Here is a 19,944-nt window from a genome sequence, read left to right as displayed (position 1 = left end):
TTTTTTTTTTTTTTTTTTGTCATTGTTGCATTTTATTTGTCCTCCTTTAAGTTCCTGACAGCGCACCTGAAAACGTTACCTATCGAAATGTTTCTTCTGGAGAAATTGAGCTCTCATTCCTTCCTCCAATAATTCCCAACGGGATCATACAGAAATATACCATCTATCTTAGAAGGAATAATGGATATGAGGAGCGAACTATAAACACAACAAAGCTCTCACAGAGTATTAGAGGTGAGTACAAAAGATGCTGAATATTTGCAGTTGATAGTGTCATTAAATTGGTTTTAAACCTGGCCACTTTCCAGTGGGTATTTAACATGATTTTCATTTAATACAATCAAAGAAAATGGAAAGTTTTATAAAGACTTGGAATTATTTTCTTCATTTTTGGCAGCAAAGTTCTACAACATCACATGTAGATCAAAGTTTAACAAATAGTATGATAGCAACAGAGATTAGACCTATGATTTCATGGATAAGGGAATCTTCTTACATGGATGCATGTCGACAACTTCTCTGCAAATTAGAATTGATCAGAACACCAAGAAAGAAATGACTTGTCTAGAGTCATCCAGTCCACATATGCTTCCATATTATTGGACTCCCTGCTATACATGTCAGGATCTAACATAGCTGCTTCTCAACTGGAATTTGGAGATTGCCATTTGAGATTTTATCCTGGATACCAGGGCATGTTTGTGGTTTCTTTTCTCTTCCCTTGAAATTCCCTCCAGTGTTGCCTTCATTGTAGGAGATAGGGTAGTTCAAAACTTCTAACGCTTCTTTGGTTTTCGATATACTCTATATGATCCAGCTCGCTGGCACTCACTGTGGTGAATTATCTGCCTTGTCCCTGTTTAGGACTGAAGAAATATACTCATTATACAGTTGAGGTGTCTGCAAGTACCCTTAAAGGAGAAGGAGTCCGAAGTACCCCAGTAACTATTCTGACAGAAGAAGATGGTGAGTCTACCATAATCTTAGCAAAACACATATACCATATGGCAAAGACTTTCTCTAACTATAATCTGACATTATTAACCTATAAGTATGTATTGATCTTGTTCTGACAAGATTTCTCAAAGGATTTCAGAGAAGTAGGGTGCGAAAAAGGATAATGAAGTCAGATTGAGGTGTAGGAAGATTCAAGAAATAGTGCTACGTAGATCATATAAATACATATATGTATGTACACGTAGATTTATATACATGTCTGTGTGTGTGTGTGTGTGTGTATACACACTCAACAATGAGGACTGTATGGGTTTCCAGGTGGGAGTTCCAGAGCTGAGAGGGTCAAATTTCCCCAAAGGGGGAGGCTACCAAGCTAATGATAAGGGGCAGTGATCTCAATGACATAATAATGGCCAGGGAGGATAACAAGAGAAGTGAGAGAGATTTTTAATTTTTATCTTTTGTACAACAGACCCCTTTGGCAATCTGGTAAAGCTTGTGAACCTCTTTTCAGAACAGTTTTAAAGACATATAATAAAGTACAAAGGATTATAAGAAAACCAATTTTACTGAAATAGTTATTCAAAACATAAATATATAATTCATTCATTTATTCAAAACATGTAAAATTTATATAAAATGATTTATAATAAGATAATAATTATATACATGTACATATGTGCATGTATATAATAAAATAGACTACTAGTTTGTTAAGAACATTTGGACTTTATCTCTGACTGCTTCTATTTCTAATTTTTCAAATATATATTTGCAGTAACAATGTACGGAATTCTAAAGGTCTTTGTGCAATATTCAGCTTTAAGAGCATAGACTCTTTTCAAGATATATAAGTATATGAAATTTTAAAAAGTAATCTTCTAATTTAACCTTTATTTTATGCTTTAGAATAGAAAAATCCAAATTAATTAGTAAAGAGTGGATACACAATGGGCAATACACAGGGAACTGCTTTTGTATGAATAGACCCCAGCCTTTTTGCCTCAGTTTCCTTCCTCACCAGTAAAATGATCTGGAGAAGAAAATAGCAAACTACTCCAGGGTATTAATTGTTGTTATTCATTTTATATATGATATAACATATCAGTATACTATTATTAATTAATTTAAAATAAAAACGTTAGTATTGTGTATAATAAATAAAATTTAAGTATTGTTACAGCATTATTCTGCTTCCTTTTCTGGTCATACGTGTCTTTGATAATAGTTTCTAGTGTACCTCTCATGTGCAAGTCATAGTTCTTAATGTGCAGTCTATTTTGGCCCATTACACATATTTCTATTGCCCGTGAATTGGTTTTCTAATTTCAAGACACATGAATGTCTCTTATGGATTGAATGAGCCAAAGCATTCGCTCTATTAATTAAAGGCTGTATCTGCCTCATTTGGATAGCAGAGATGAAACAAAATCATCCTTTGATTTCAAGGATCTCTTATTTAGTGGGTGGGGATACATTCTCCACTGGTGCAGATTGTAATCTTTCTAAAGTCTAAGAATCGCTGTGGTCAAACAATATTACTCTATTGCCCTCCTAGGCCTGCCAAAAAAAATAGTCTGACACCAGGTCCACAAAGGAAGTTCTTCTTATTTTAAACTTTCCCAAGTTTATATTATGCTGGCATAAACTTCAAGAACCCAGAGTCAACGCTCTACCATGATAAGGCACCATAGAAGGAAAATCATTGCAACAAAAATAATTCCATTTTATAGTACATGAAGGTTTGCAAAGCACTTTACATACAATATTTCATTTTCTTCTCAGCATAGGACAAATACCATTAATTGCCTTTTTCCAGATGAGAAAACTGATCACACTGCCAGGGTCTAAAACAGTTTTTTAATTCACATCTTCTTGATTTAAACTCTAGTCTTATTCAAATTGCCTTTCACATTATTTAAAAAAAAGCAATTTGTATTATCCAGATAAGTGAGAACATATATTATAAAATACCACAACATAATTACCATCCAGAATAACCTAAACAAATAATTGCATCTTACTGAAGTCCTTTGGTTTCATTGATGAGCATGACTTCATTAAATTCTTGCAAATTTCAGTGGAACCAAATAGTCTTATCCTATTGTATTGACATAGAGAGAATTCTCAGTTGAAAGCAATTAATATCTTAGAAACCTGATATCTCTGAATGATATATGGATTCTTGTGACATTCAATATTTGATAGCAGTTTTATTGTAGTGCCTGCTGCTGAGAATAACAAATCGAAAGTACTAAATACAGCTGTCACCATTTTTCTTTAGTTAGTATTCTTAATTCAATAAATCCCTGTTCAGAAAAATCTGTCATTACTAACATGATGGAAACACGCGCATCTGAGACTGTTCAGAGAAACAAAATGCAATAAAACTAAAAATAAATAGAAAATAAATCAGGTAACAGTTCCATCTGACTGGCGGGAATACTGCGCAGAGAAGTCTTATCTCTGAGTCATTCAAGTAGCCTGTTCTGAGATCAGAACAAATGCTCTGCAGATTTTCCAAAAGCAAGTCTTCTATTACCAGTTTCTATGTCTGAATGCTAGCATGACCTGAAATTAAAACTAGTGTCATTATTTTGTCCTCAAATGTGAAAAATCAAGATGATATTTTAATATTATATAGGTCAACATCATGTTGGTTTATAATAATTAAGAAAAATAACCTTTGTTACTCTGCTCATCTATCGTCAGTAATCAACAACTATGCTCCTTTAAATATGTTTTCAACATATTTTGACAAAAGATAGCAATGTAACAACCACAGTGCATTGTCATATTTGTTCAAAATACGTAATGTAGAAAGTCTCTAAGGTGAATCAAGTCTTTGTTAATTATCTGAAAGAAAAAAAAAGTTGGCTTTAACTCTTTGATTCATTTTATTGGATTATTTTATGGCACTCAGTTATTTCTGGGATTCATGGAAGTTGGAACTATTTAATAAATGGGTTTTCATACTACTACATAATTTTAATGACAATTGGCAAAATAACATATTTCTTCTTTGTAGATTTAGTGATGGGATAGAGCCACGGTTTTCTGTTTACCACTGTTTGGACTTCATTTTGTATAGCTAAGGAAAGAGCTCTCTATATTTTTCATTTATTCACAGCTCTAATGATTTCTGCATTTACTGGATGTCCAAAAGGTTACCAAAATGTACTTGAACAGTGAGTGAATCACTGTGACAAGCCTATTACTCTCTTTTCTCATGAAATATTTTTTTTCCATTGAATCATAGAAACAGATGTTTTAACACCACCATGCAAAATCTTGCTTTATCATCTTATTTTAAAAGTAAACAAGTCTGTCTACCATGCCCTTGGACTGAGCTGATATGGAAGGTTTGCTTAACATAGTACACAGAGAGAGTAAAAAAAAAAAACCAAAGATTTCCATTTTAACCTCATCTTCCAAATCAGGATGCTTAATTCCACATTGTATCCTCTACTTCTTTTCAGCTCCTGGGTCTCCTCCTAGAGACTTCTCAGTAAAACAGTTGTCTGGTGTCACTGTGAAGTTGTCATGGCAACCACCCCTGGAGCCAAATGGAATTATCCTCTATTACACAGTTTATGTCTGGTAAAACCTCTTTTTTTCCCTTCTACTAGTTCTTCCTTTTTTTTTTTTTGGAAACAGTTCTGAGAGCAAATATTAATCTGTAACACAATAGGAATGCATGGTTTTATTTTTCTTTTCCTTTCAGTACCTCTTGGATAACATATTAGGAAAAAGGTTATTACTCTGAGTTAATTTACTTCCATAAAATCAATTTTTAACTTTTTAATAGAAATAACTACATCCCTTAATCTTTATATTATTTTTTACAAATAGGTCCAAGGAAACTAGATTTAGAGCTGGAAGGGACCTTTGGGTCCATGTAGTCCAAATACAGTATCTAAAATACTGGGCAACAATGTATTATGGGGAATGTGTTAGAAGGAGAGCCAACCTCACATTCAGGAAAACTCGAAAATATTTGTAATTAGAATTTTATACCTCAAAACTCTCTTTCCAGCTTCCCAGGTTCCATCTCCCATTAAGTGCTAATGTAGGGAGGATATAAGTTTTGTGTAGCTCTGCCCTCTCAGGCTCTTTTCCTGCAAATAGGGCTGGGAAAACATTCTTTACTCAGGCTTTTACTTTTGTTCTTTTATTTTTTCTACTTCAAGTGATTATTAATAAAACTTACAAAATATAATACTTGGAGTTATTGTATATTAAGTTTAATCTTATACCTTAAATAGTGTGACTTGATACAAATCATTTCATTTCTCTAGACCTCAGTTTCCTCATCTTTAAATGAGGGATTAGGACTAGCCAACCTCTGAGATCTCTTCCAGGTCCAGATGTAGCACTATAGAACAGTTCCGGAGGAAGAAATTGTGGGACTTTAGCCACTAGGAATTACCAACAAAACAACAAAAATAATGACTAGGTTCCTGTATCATAATTTATTTTTTAAAATTTATTTAGAATATTTTTCCATGGATACATGATTCATGTTCTCTCCCTCCCCTCTCCCCTCCCCACTCCCGGAGCCGACAAGCAATTTCACTGGGTTACAGTATCATACTTTTAGAAAATTAGACAATACTAATAGCTAACATTTATATTGCTCTTACTATGTGCCAGACATTGTGCTAAATTACTTGCAAATATTATCTCTTTTGATCCACACAACATCTCTGGGAGGGAGGTGCTATATTACCTCCATTTTACAGATGAGTAAACTGAGGCAAATGGCAGCGAAGCATCTAGCCCAGGGTCTCACAGATAGTAATGTATGAAGTTGGATATGTGTTTTCTTGACTCCAGATCCATAATTTTATTCACTATACCTCTTTGCTGTTTTTAGGTAGCAGGATAGATAGACCAAAAAAATAGAAAACTTTAACTTCTAAACAACAACAAAAATCACTTTATTATAAGATTCATCTCATAGACCAGTCTCTCTCTCTCTCTCTCTCTCTCTCTCTCTCTCTCTCTCTCTCTGTGTGTGTGTGTGTGTGTGTGTCTAGTCCTTTGATTTATCATTGTAGAGAAATTTAAATGTGAAAATTATTTCCTCCAATCCTGACCAGCAACTCTATGTAATTAATTCTTAAGTTACCTGGAGCCCAGGGATGCTACATGACTTGTCTCTGGTCACATGACTATATATTTGAACCAAAGTCATTATGAATCTACCCTGTAATACTGACCCTTGTTTCCTTAGTGAATTAAAACTATTGCTTTTTAATGAGTTATGAAATACTTTTTTAGACTTGAATCAATTGCTTAAAGTGACATATATCTATAAGAAAAAATACTTATGTGTCATCAAGGAGGAGAAGTCACTTAACTTGTTTAAGTGAAAATATCAGGAAGGAATTCTAATAGAAGGCTTTTTGGTGTTTATCAAATAGAATCAGGATTTGGAGCTAGGGAGCCAAAGAGTCATGGTTCCATGGTTTGTACAATGAATGAGGCATGCATAGCATGAGGAAAGGGAGTATCACCTCACCTAGAAGGGCCCCATGACAAAGTATTAGTTAAAAATTAAGTTAAAAACAAGTTAAAAAGAGGAAAATTGAGGGTTTCTATGAGGGGAAAGTCCCAACTCTTAGTTGCAGTGCTAACAAATTAGAATGGACTGCTAAAAAAAGTAGTGTTAGGATAGAAAGTCAGCCTAGAAAGCATAGATCCTAGAATATAGAAATTATGTTACCCTGGGCAAGTAACTTAACCTCTGAAGATTCTCCATGACTCTCTAGGGCTTGAATCAGGGAGAAGATGCCTGCCTGCACTGAAAGAAACTTTCTACTGGGAAGTTGCCTAAACTGATGAAATCATAGGTCTACTCCATCCTTGCTACCTCAAAAAGAACATTGGTAATGGTTCCCACATTAATGGAAGCCTTCAAGCAGACACTGAACAACTATTCAGAGATGGTATAAAGGAGATTTTAATTCAGACATAAATAAGGAGGACGAGATGGCTTCCAAGCTCATTTCCAGTCATGACAATCTATAATCACTAGAAGCCTTCTAGGCTGGCACTCAAGAAGTTGGCGCCCCAGATGGAGTGTATATAATATATTTCTTAAGAGGAAGAATTTGTAGTATTTTGCATTAAGGGTAAAATGAATCCAGGGCAGGCGATCAAACGGAAAATGATCATTGTTTGCCCCATTTTGTTATGTTAGAAATAAATATGAATAAATATTCATCTATCCTTTTGGTACTCAAGTTAAAACTTTAGAAATTTACTCTAACATTTTATCTTATTGCCATATGAAGATTTGCATTTGATTGCAGTTTTAGGAAGTGCTCTAGAGGCCATAATTAAATCATTCTTACCATTGGTTCTGGAAGGAATATGTCAATCCACTACCCTACTGTTCTACTCAACATCTTTCAGACTTTGCAAACCAAAACACCCATCTCTGATCACCAGCCACTGCCCTGTATGTGTCATATTTTGCTATTAAAATATAAGCCATCTGAGGACAGAGATTGTTCCACTTTTAAGTTATAGCTCTAATGCTTGGCATACAATAAGTACTTAATTAACCATTTCTTCATTCATTGAGAGGTAATACGTGTAGTGGAAAAATTATCCGATGTAGAGGTAGGATGGCCTTAAGTTGAAATCCTCCCTCAAATGCTTAGTAGTTGTGTACCTACAGAAAAGCTAATTTCTCTGAAACTCAGTTTTTGTTCTCTAAAAGAGAGGTAATAATCCTAAAATTTCCTACCTCATAATGTTGTTATGAGACTTCTAATATGATAATTATATGAAGTTCTTTATAAACGTAAAGGTACTATACAAATGTTGGATATCAGAACTATATTGTTATTATTACTTCTGTTCTTAGTATTATAGTGTAGCCATACTGACTGGAACTCTTTTCCTTTTAAAAATCTGTAGATTTTTTTTCTTAATTACAAATGTGCTTAAAAATTGTGTTGCATCTTGTTTTTAGTTTACTTGGATTGCAATGAAATTTCAACCTTGTGTTAATTAGTTTATATATGATCATGGAAAGGGAACAGGCATTTATTAAATGCTACATATGTGCTAGGCACTGTGCTAAGTGATTTACAAATTGTTTGTATTTTGCTCTTCATAACAACCCTGGGAGGCAAATGCTATTAACAATACCTATTTTATAGTAAAGGAAACAGGCAGATAATAGGTAAGTGACTTGCCCAAGGTCCCATAACTAGTATTTATGTTTATGACTGAATTTGAACGCAATCTTTGCAAGTCCTGGCCCAGTATTGTAACCACTGTACCACATAGCTGGCTCTGATATTATTTGTGTCTCTCACTCTTACCTTGCATTTAGTTTACTAATAGTCTCTATATCACACATTTTTTTGTTTTTATTTGTTTTTATATTTATATAATTTATATTTATTTGTGATTATATTTAATCTAATTATGAAACTTATAAAATGTCTTCTAATTCTCTGATTGGAGGTGGTTAGATGGCTCAGTGAATACAATGCTCTGCCTGGCGTTGGGAATACCTGAGTGAAATCTGGACTCAGATACTTACTACTTGTGTGGTGTTGGGCAAATCATTTTAAATCTCTCTTTGTGCTAATCTAATGGAAAAGGAAATGATAAACCATTCCAGTATTTTTGCCAAGAAAATCCCACAGAGAGAGCTGGTATACTATGGTCCATGGGATAATAAAGATTCAGATTCAACTGAACAACTGAATGACAATATCAAATTCTCTGAGTGATAAGGTAAGGGCGTAAAAGATCTCAAGCTGTTTGTTAGGACATATTGCTAAAGATTGCTAAAGAATTGATTTTGTTGTTTCAGTTGTAGAGAAAAGTAAAATGAAAGCAGCCAGTTGATCCATAAATTCTTAGTAACCTCTTTAGGACAGATGAATGAGTGAATAAGAGAAAGGAGGAGAAATAAAGAAAAACAAGAGAAGCAAAAAACAATTATTAAATCCTTACTAGGTGCCAAGCATGAGGCTAAGTGTTGGGAATACAAATAAATAAGCAAGACAGTTCCTAGCTCCTAGCAGTCCATATTCTAATGGGGGAGACAACAGAGAGAGGAAGTTTCAGCTACAGGGGAAAGGAGAGGCCCAGTGTTCCTCAGGACTTAGTGGCAAAGCAGAAGGGACTTCATCTTCTTATTTTAACTTCTATTGAAGAAAATTATGAAAGACATGAGTTCCCTAAGGATATCACAATATAATATTATTGTTGGACTTTCTGAAGCAAAGTTATGACCCTCATATCAGGAAGGCTTGGCATCAAAATCTATCATTTCTGACATTTTTAAGCTTTGTTTTGATGAGCAAATCATTTAACTTCCTCTGAGTTTCGGTTTGCTTAGCTGCATATTGAAGATAATGATCATAGATGTAGAATAGGACTGGACCTTAAAGGTCATCTAATCCAATACCTTCAGTTTAAAATTGAGGAAACTGAGACCTAGAAAGGTCAGGGACTCATAGGAGAGGTTTAGAACTGAGACCTTAGAGATCATTAGTCTAACCTCCCCATTTCACAAACAAGGAAATTAAGGGGATGGGAGAGTGTTGTGGGAAGATGGTAGAGTGGAGAGCTTGCTCACCTTCCTAAAACCCCCCACAAAAAAACAAAAACAATTCCATTAAAGCAACATTAAAAGTAGCAAAAAATAGACCAGAGTCCAGAATGTAGCTGAACAGCAATGAACAGCTAGGGAGAAATTGCCTGGCCTCAGTCCCACAGCCAAAGGCCCTGGGGAAAGGAACAGAACAAACAGAGGAAATCCACAAAGCAACCCAGGAGGGCATGATTAGCAATCTTACCTTGTTTGTTGAGCCAAGGGAGCCTGCATCCATAAGATACTTCTAGAATCTGAATCCTCAAGAGGAGGGTCCTAAGAGCAATTGTGTTTGCTACAGTCTCAGTTCAGGAGATCCTGGCTGACCAATGGCTGGGGACTGAAGGGGGCGCTTTGGACCCTCCCCCACCCCAAATCTAGACTGGACACTTGTTCTGTCTGGGGCCACATTAGCTATGGTCAGCCTCAGGAGAGTGGTGTCCCTGGTTGTTGCTTTAAGGAGTGACAGACTTGGCATTTGCAATAGCAGAACTACCTTCAAACTCTGGTTGGAGCACCTATTGGAACTTGAGCAGGGGACCAGGAGTACATCTAACTCTGGACTATAAAAACTGCAACAAACAAATAGGACCCAGGAAAGAGCAAACACATACACACACACACACACACACACACACACACACACACACACACAATCCTGAAACTTAAGATAACATATATCAATAAAATAGGAATCCTGGGACTCAAGGAGGGGGGGAACCTATAATTAAGTGTATTGACCTGGACACTAAAATTAAATTAATAAAATTAAACAAGCAAAGGAGAAAGAACACGATTATCGATAACTATTTTGAGGAAAGAGAAAATCTTGCCTCAAACTCAGAGGACAGAAAAGTAAGAACACCTACTTCCAAAGTATCAAAGAAATGTAATAAATGACCACATACTCAAAAAAAGCTTTTGGAAGAGCTTTAAAAAGACCTTAAAAACCCAATGAGAGAGGTGGAAGAAAAATCAGGAAAAAAAAGAGTCTTGTAAGAAAATCAAGAAAATTAGGAGAGAAAGATCACCCAAAAGGAAAAAGCCCCAGGATTTCAACACTCATGATAGGCACTGTGAGGTACACATGAGATAGGGCATATAAAACACTTCATAAATAATCAGTTAGGGGAGGAACTAGGTGGCTAACTAGATTTACAGCCAGGTCTAGAGAGGGGAGATTCTGGGTTCAAATGTGGCCTTACACATTTCCTAGCTATTTAACCTTGGGTAAGTCACTTAACTCACTTTGCATAGCCCTTATGTTTGCCTTAGAACCAGTACACAGTATTGATTCTAAGATGGAAGGTAAGAATTATTTTTAAAAAATCATTTACTATATATTTCAGTACTTCAAAAACTTTTATCTAGTAAGAAGACCATAGTGATGGAGAACACAGCATAAGATATTTGCAAAAGCAGTATATTTGGGGGCAGAGAATGTGGTTTCAAATTTCAGCTATATGACCTAGGAACTGAGAAATCTTAGTGAAATCAATTATTTGCTAGGCCTAAGTTTCCAAATCTATAAAATGAGAGAGTTAAATGGATGAGTAAAATAAGAGAGTTAGATGGATTCTGAAGCCCTTTCCATGGCTAAGCCCATTTGCTTTTTGAGCTTAATAAGGTCTTCTAGAATTTGAACATTCTGCTGGCACAGTCATGAAGAAACCAGGGATACTTCTGTGCCTCAATGATGTTTTGGAACAGGAATGTACAATCTAGATGGAAAACAAAATTTGAATTGGGGGTATGAGTGATCCTATGGGACAAGTAAAAACCGTGTTTCCAATTCCTATGTGGCTTAAGCATTTGCTTAAACTAAGCATATTATACTGAGAAGACAGTGAATGAATAATTAAATGGGATTGGGGCAATTTAGAAGACTCTCTAGGAGTGAATTTTAATTTTTTTAAAAGGATGCATGATAGGTAGGAATTTGAAAAGGTGGGTGATGGATGGGGAAGGTAGATTAGAAATTTCACTTGACAGAATGGCAAATACAAAGGTATAGAGAGAGCATGAGTGACTCATGTGCAGGGATTTGCATAGCTTAGCATTGTGGGTAAAGAAGGAAATATATTGAGAGAATAAAAAATGTAGGAGAAGTAGAAGAAAATTGACAAATTACTATATTTGGAGACAGGAGACTTGAATTATTTTCTGACTCTGGTTAGTTCTACAATTGCCTCGGGTATGTCATTAAGTTAGATGACATTTGTTGGATCTGCTACCCTGGATTTTCAAATGAAATTTTGAAAAATTATTTGCCAGCCTTTATTTTGAGAAGCATCAGTGTATGGCTGAGAGAAAAAAATGGTTCTAGACCAAAAAAAATCACTTTTAAGAGACTCAGAATGGTCTATTCTTGGAAGAATAAAGTGAATTCTTTACAAGCAGTAAGACTAGAGTTTTAATAATAATATTAAAAAGATTATTCAATCACTAATTGGTTAATTGAAGATACAAAACCAAATTTTGAAGCATTACATACCTTCAAGGGGTTCCAATTCTATTGAGACTACAGCATGTACATAAATTGGCATATACAAATAAATATAAGGATTTGTTGTTATTGTTTGTTTGTTTTTGTTACTGGGAAACCTACCCAACTAGGAGGCATTAGGAAAGTTTTCACTAAGAAGACACTATCTGAATAAAATTTAAGTAAACTGGAGATTCCAAGATACAGAGGTGACATAACAGTGTATTCTAGGCATGAGGGAGAGCCACTGCAAAGGTCTGGAGAGGAGAAAGAAAAAAACATATCTAAAGAACTGCAAGAAAACAAACATAAAGGAAACATGGTATGCATAAAAGGTAATAATGTATCATTCAATTAGAAACCTAGGTTGGGCCAAAATGGAGAAAATGGCAAGATGGTGGATAAGGGTCAGGCAACCAGTTCAACTCTCTTAGCATTTCCCTCTAAACAAGTTTAAAATAATGTCTTGGGAGAAGCTAGGTGACTTAATGAACTGAAAGCCATGCCTAAGATGGGATGGTTCTAGGTTGAAATGTGGCCTCAGATACTTCCTAGCTGTGTGACCCTAGGCAAGTCACTTAATCCCCATTTCTTAGCCTTTACCTCTCTTCTGCTTTGGAACCAATACACAGTATTGATTCTAAGACAAAAGGTAAGAGTTTTTTAAAAAAAAAAAGTCCAGGAGGGACCTTTTTGAGGCCTTAAAAAATTTAAGATGTCAGCAAGATAAGTCAGTAATACCAGAATAGATGTCTAGAAAAAGTCTGTTCTAAGCCCACACATGAAGCAGCACTAGCTGCTTCAGCAGGTTTGGGAGATCTCAACTCAGACACAATAAGACACTTTGATAAAGACCAGAGTATAGACCAGGAAAACAGTGACCATAACTCTCCTAGGATCACACCAACTTGGAAGCACCAAAAACTTGCAAACTCCCAAAACTGGTTCTAAAAACAGTAGCATGGAAAATGCCTGAAAGCTTGGGACAGTGTTATCTTAACCCGAGTTAAGCAAAGCTAAATGTTAACATAAAATTCAGTCAAGAAATAGGCTAGAAAAATGAAAAAACAACAAAAATAATTTGATCATAAAAAACTATTATAGTTGCAGTGGAGACTAAGACAAACTCAGAAAACAATAATGTGAACAACACAAGGTGAGGCTTTAGAAAGTCTCTAAAGGAAAATGACAATTGGACCTAAACCCAACAAGAATTCCTAGAAGGCTTAAAGAAAGAGTTAATTCTGGTAGAGGAAAATTGGAGTAAATGAGAGTGATGGAAGAAAATGATAAAAAGAGAATTAACAGATTGGTAAAAGAAGCACAAAAAATACCAAAAAATAATAACTTAAAAAACAGAATTGGCTAAATAGTGAAAGAGTCACAAAAAGTCACTGAAAAAAAGCTCCTAAAAAATCAAACAAGTCAAATGGAAAAGGAGATACAAAAATTTACTGAAGAAAAATGACATTTTAAAAAGCAGAATTGCCCAAATGATAAAAGAAGTATAAGAGTTCACTGAAGAATATGATCCTTTAAAAATCAGAATTAGGCAAGTGTAAACTAACAACTCAATCAAGAAACTCATCAAGAAGCAATAAAGTAGAGTAAAAAGGGTGAAAAATTAAAAGAAAATATAAAATATTTCATCAGTAAAACAATTGACTTGAAAAATAGGTTGAGGAGAGATAATATAATAATTGTTGGACTACCTGAAAGCCTACATATCAGATTTCAAGAAATCATGAAGGAAAACTGCCCCAGTATCTTATATCCATAAGGTACAAAAGAAAGCAAAGGGATCAACCTATCACCTACTAAAAGAGATACCAAATTAAAACTTCCATGAATAGAATAGTCAAATTCCAAAACTCCCAGGCCAAAGAGAAAATGCTTCCAAAAGCCAAAAAGAAACAATTCAAATTTGTGAAGCCACTGTTAGAATCACACAAATTTTAGCAGTTTCCACATTAAAACAGCAGAGGGCTTAGATTATGATGTTCTGGAAGGCAAAGGATCTAGGATTACAACCAAGAAACAACTACCCAGGGAACTGAGTGTAATCCTTCAAGGAGAAATATGATATTTAATGAAGTAGAGGACTTTCAAACATTCCTGATTTTTAAAAATCAGAGATGAAGAGAAAATTTAATATTCAAACAGAAGACTCAAGAGAAGCATAACCAAGTAAACATGAAAATGTAATTACTAGGGACTCAATAAAGTTAAACTGTTTACATTCCAGTATGGGAAGATAATATATGTAACTCAAAAGAACATCATTAATATGGCAGTTAAAAGTTTAGATAGTCAGAAGGCATGAATGTGAATTGATTATTTTGGAATGAGCTTCAAAAGTAAAGGAAAAGGTATGTGAAAGAATAATCCAAGAAGAGAAAGAGGGAGGGAGAGATAAAACGAGGGAAATGGGGAGTGGACAGCGTTTCAACTTTACATTAATTGGAATTAAGTCAAAGAAGGAATAATACACATATACACATTCAGTTGTATAAGGAAATCTAACTTACCCAATAAGAAAATAGGAGGGGAGAGGGAAAGAAGATAAGAAAAGGAAATGAGTGATTAAAGGAAGGGCAGAGTAAGGGAGGACATGATTAGAAGAAAAAAAGACAGACTTTTGAGGAGAGGAGAGGAAGGAAAGAAACAGAAGTGGGATGAAGAGAACATAAAATTAGTAAACTTAACTATGAAAGTGAATGTGATTAACTCAGCCAGAGAATGGAAGCAGAGAGCAGAATGAATTAGAAACCAGAATCCAACAATATGATCATTACAAGAGATTCACCTAAAACAGAAAGGCATTTGCTAAGTTAAAATAAAGCCTAGAGCAGAATCTAATATGCTTCAGCTGAACTTAAAAAGGCATGGGTAGCAATCATGATCTCAGACAAAGCAAAAACAAAATAGGCCCATTTTTTTTAATTAAAAAATTAAAAATTGGCCTATTGATTAAAAGAGATAATTAATGAAACTTCATTTTGCTAAAAAGTACCATAGACAATGAAGTAACAAAAAATTTTTACCGCAAGCATCTCTGATAAAGGTTTCATTTTTCAAATTATCTATCTATACTAAGAATAAAACTGAGCCAAATTAATAAAAATAAGAACCATTCTTCAGTTTATAATTGGTCAAATGATGTGAAAAGTCAGTTTTCAGAAGAAATAAAAACTATAATTCGGAAAAAAATGTTTTAAATCATTCTTGATTAGCAAAATTCAAATTAAAAGAACTCTGACATACCACTCTTACACATCAGAAAGGACAAATGTTGGCGGGGATGAAGGAAAAACAGATACACAAATGAACTTCTGGTGGAGTAGTGAACTAATCCAATCTTCTAGAAAGCAATTTTTAACTGTGCCCAAAGGATTATCAAATTGCTTACCCTTTAACCAGCAGTACTACTACTAGGTCTGTATCCCAGATCATAGAAAAGGAAAAGGATCCTACATTCTCAAAACTATGTAGTAACTCTTTTTGTGGTGGCAAAGAATTAGAAATTGGAAGTATGCTTATCAGTTGGGGAATGACCAGTTATGTTGTAATGGTGTATATGATTGTGATGGAGTACTATTTTGCTATAAGAAATAATGGGACATATCAGAAAAATATGGCAAGAGCTGTATAGACTATGTTGATCACACTAGTCTACTTAAGGAGTAATGAGGATCTAAACTAGTATAGTAGCTACAAGGGTGGATAGAAAAAGGCAAATCCTAGATATTATTAAAGTGGTTGAATGAATAACACTTGGAGATAGGGGTAATAATTGTGTATATCATTTTTATGGAATTAGTTTCTATTTACCGTGCATCAGTTTATGCAAATCTTCATGTTTCTCTGAATTTCTTATTTAAATTGTTTCTTAAAATACTGTAGAATTTAATCATAGGCACATCCCACAATTTTTAGTAATTTCTCACCTATTTTGTTTTCAATTAGTCCCCCTTTTTCCTGCAGTATTTTAATTAATTTGCTACAGATCAAAAGAATTTATCAATTTAGAACATTTCCAGTGGAACTGTTAATAATATTAATTTAATTCTATTACCAGTTACTTAAATTATAAGAATATTCTAAAGTATTTTTTTCCATCTGGAGAATAGAAGGTTGAGAGACAAGTAAATTTTATGAAGACATTGCAAGAGAGCCATGAATGTTTTAAGTAATAATAGCTAATATTTATATAGTACATTAAGGTGACTAGGCACTTTTCATTGCTTTAAAGCTGACCAAGCACTTTTCATGTGTTTTCTCAATTGACCCACACAACAATCCTGTGAGGTAAGTAATGTTATTACCTCCATTTTAAAAGGAGAAAACAGGTTGAGAGATGAGTGAATCATGCACAATTATTTTGTTAACAAATATTGGGGAAGCACTTAATTGGCAGCTAAGTGGCACAATGAATGGAGTACCATATTTAGAGTCAGAAAGACTCATCTTTGTGAGTTCAAATCAGGTCTAAGACACTTGCTAGCTGTTTGACCCTGGGCAAGTCACTTTACCCTGTTTGCCTCCATTTCTTCATCTGTAAAATGAGCTGGAGAAAGAAATAGCAAACCGCTCCAGTATCTTTGCCTAGAAAAAACCCAAAGGGATCATGAAGAGTCATACATGACTAAAAAATGACACAACAACAAGAATTTATTGACTTGAAGTTCACCACTATCTCTAAAATATGCCACTTAGGCTCCCAGGCACTGAATAAAGGAAAGTGGGCTTAAAATCGATCAAGAGATCATCTCTCTTTCTGAAAAAAATTCTCTTGTATTTCTGACTGAAGATAAAATGGTATATTTTGAGATTCCTGAGGAACTTTTCTTTTTATTCTTTCATTTCAAACTAATTAGTATTTACTCACCCCTAATGAGCTTTTGACATGTAATGATAGATATTTGAATTTGGAGTCAGAAAGATGTGGGTTCAAATCCTACCTCAAACACTGACTTAGCTTTGTGACCCTATAATTCACTTATGCTGTTCCTCACTTTACTTGCCGAAAAAATAAGGAGATTGGATTTGATGACCTTCAAAATTCCTTCTAGCTACAATCCACTGATCAATCTGCCTTTCTAAAAGACATCTATCTCTACTTTACAAATGTGGAAAATCATTTCTTTTTAACCTTTCTCAATAAAACAGTATGATATGAACTACCTAGTAAGTGGTATTTTGTTATTACTATATTGATAGAAAGCAGTTTCTTAATTTCCCAGCAGTAAACTTCATTTCTACGATCTCACCTCAACCCAATGCATGTCAGCCTAGTACTTTCAAAACATTGATTGGTTTTTGGCTTGAGGATTTTATTGTTTTCCACCAAATTGGGATCTGCTCTGGTTCCTTATAGTTCTTAATTATTCCACGAATACATCCTCCAAAATATCAAATGTTATGCCTATTTCTCCCCTTGCGTATGGAGGAATGCACATTACTAAACTGAGAGGAGGAAAGAGCTGCCCCCGCACCATCTCCCATGGCTCTGCTTATCCTTGGCTTCACCAAGACAATTGATGTCCCAGAGGCAACAGCAGTCAGAGAGGCTCACCATAAGATAATGGAACAGATCATTAGGAATAATTAAACTGCCCCCTTTTGCTGCAGGGAAGAGTAGGACTATGGATCTGATCCTATGGAGGCTATCCTGAAAGTCTTTTTTTTTTTTTCTTTTTTTTTTTTTAATTTTTTTTAAACCCTTAACTTCTGTGTATTGACTTATAGGTGGAAGAGTGTTAAGGGTAGGCAATGGGGGTCAAGTGACTTGCCCAGGGTCACACAGCTGGGAATATCCTGAAAGTCTTAGAGCCGCCTTTAATACTTTGAATAGCTTAAGACTGTACTGAGACTTTTGGGACACCCTATATACTAAAGGAAAGAAAGTCTCATTTCCCCTTTTTTTGTCATTATCCCCCAAATTTTGTCAGCTCATTCATATCAGTGCAATACTGATTTCTTTTTTTTTTTTTTTTTTTAAACCTTTACTTTCCATGTTGGAATAAATACTATGTATTGTTTCCAAGGCAGAAGAGTTGTAAGAGCTAGGCAATGGGGGTTAAATGACTTGCCCAGGACCACTGAGCTAGGAAGTGTCTGAGGTCAGATTCAAATCCAGGACCTCCCGTCTTTAGGTCTGGATCGCCATCCACTGAATCACCCTCAAACTGACTTCTTAAGCCCTTCTATAGTCATTCTCAGAACTAGTAATTATTTATTACTTAGATATCCCAAATAAGAAAGTATAAACCATAAGCTTATTTTGATTAATTTATGAACCTCTTGATGTTTATACTTTATGGATGGGTATAGATCAAAGTCTTTTTAACCTGTATAATTCTTGTCCATATCTTTGATAAAATCTCTTAGGAGGAGGACCTTCTCACTAAACTGGAGATACTCACAGAATAAACAGAATTTGAGTGTTGGAAAGGACCTCAAAGGCCATATGACCGAAACCATATCCCTGAAGGAATCCCCACTATAGTATACCTGAAAAGTGATCATGAACCCTCTGTTTGAAGACTTTCAAGAAGGGGGAAGCTGGTACCTGTCAAGGAAGCCCATTCTATTTTGGTATACCTCTAATTTTTAGGAAATATTCCCCAACATCAGAGTTAAATCTAGTTCTGACCTCTGAGTCAAACAAACCAAATCTAATTCCTTTTTTTATAATTGGGACATTGTAGCTCTGACTCACTTAAATTCAATTTATGCCCAAGTCAAAACATGACTCTAGGATATCATCAGTCCCTTTTGAAAATGAAGAATAAATAGTAAAAACAACAAAAATAATAAACATTTATATAGTGCTTTAAAGTTCGTAAAATGCTTTACAAATATTAGCTCATTTGATCCTCTAGGTATGCCTTTGAGTTACATGCTATAAGAATCCCATTTTGCAGACGCAAAAGTGAAGTAGAGATCTGATTTGCCAAAGGCCATAAAGCTCACAAGTGTTTGAGGCTAGATTTGAATACAGATCTTCTTGACTCCTAGTCTAGCACTCTATCCATTGCACTACTAAGCAATGTCGAAGAAAAAAAAATTAAAGAGATCTAACCGATTCCCCCAAGCCTTCTCTTCTTTAGTTAAATGTCCTCTTGTGACATGAATTCAAAACCTATCACCATCCTGGTTGCCCTCTTTTCCTGTGCTCTCCAGTTTATTAAATCTTAAACACTAGTGCCTAGAACTAAGCACAGTTCTCTGGATGAAGTCTAATCAAAGTGGAATACAAAGGGACCATTACTCCTGGTTCCACAAAGATATCCTAGGCTTAATATTGCCTAAGATTACTTAAACTTTTTTGGCTACCATATCATCCTGCTGACTTATTAGTTGAAAATCAATAAGCCTCACTGGGCCTTTTTCAGATAAACTTCTGCCTAACCAAGAATTCCTCATTCTTTACTTGAGAAGTTGCTTTTTGAATCTAAATATAAAACTTTGCATCCATTCCTCCTAAAGTTTATCTTTTTAGTTCCATCCCCATCATAGATTAATTTTTAAAATGAGGAAATAATAGCACCTACCTCCTATAGTTGTGAGGATCAAATGAGATGACATTTTAAATACATAACACAAAACCTTAAAGGGCAATATAAATGCTAACTACTTTGATTATTGCTATTGTTTTTAGTCTAGTTGGTCATGATTTTTTTTTTTGGATCATGCCTCTGGTATTCTTAGCTTCTTTTCAATAATTCCTAGTTCCAGTGTCATGTTTAGAATGTGATTCCCTCATTCTCCCTTACATGATCACTTTACCCCATTTTCTACTCATATATGTCTTTGAAACCAGAAATACTGATAGACGATAGATAGATGGAAAGAAAGAAAGGAAGGAAGGAAG

At 34.8% G+C, this 19,944-nt stretch overlaps 1 protein-coding gene across 1 annotated transcript in view; it reads left to right on the top strand.

The window, feature by feature from the left end:
• PTPRQ (protein tyrosine phosphatase receptor type Q) overlaps window positions 1-19,944 on the top strand; it is a 354,830-nt gene that overhangs the window by 153,040 nt on the left and 181,846 nt on the right. The window contains exons 34-36 of the mRNA XM_044679179.1: window positions 52-234; window positions 865-966; window positions 4,437-4,557. Coding sequence (XP_044535114.1) covers window positions 52-234; window positions 865-966; window positions 4,437-4,557 — 406 coding nt within the window. The remainder of the gene's footprint in view (window positions 1-51; window positions 235-864; window positions 967-4,436; window positions 4,558-19,944) is intronic.

This window comes from Gracilinanus agilis, chromosome 5 (assembly GCF_016433145.1).
Source record: "Gracilinanus agilis isolate LMUSP501 chromosome 5, AgileGrace, whole genome shotgun sequence".
Classification (NCBI taxonomy): Eukaryota; Metazoa; Chordata; class Mammalia; order Didelphimorphia; family Didelphidae; genus Gracilinanus; species Gracilinanus agilis.
Note: the sequence above shows the minus strand (reverse complement) of the source record. Positions and strands in the feature narration are given on the sequence as shown.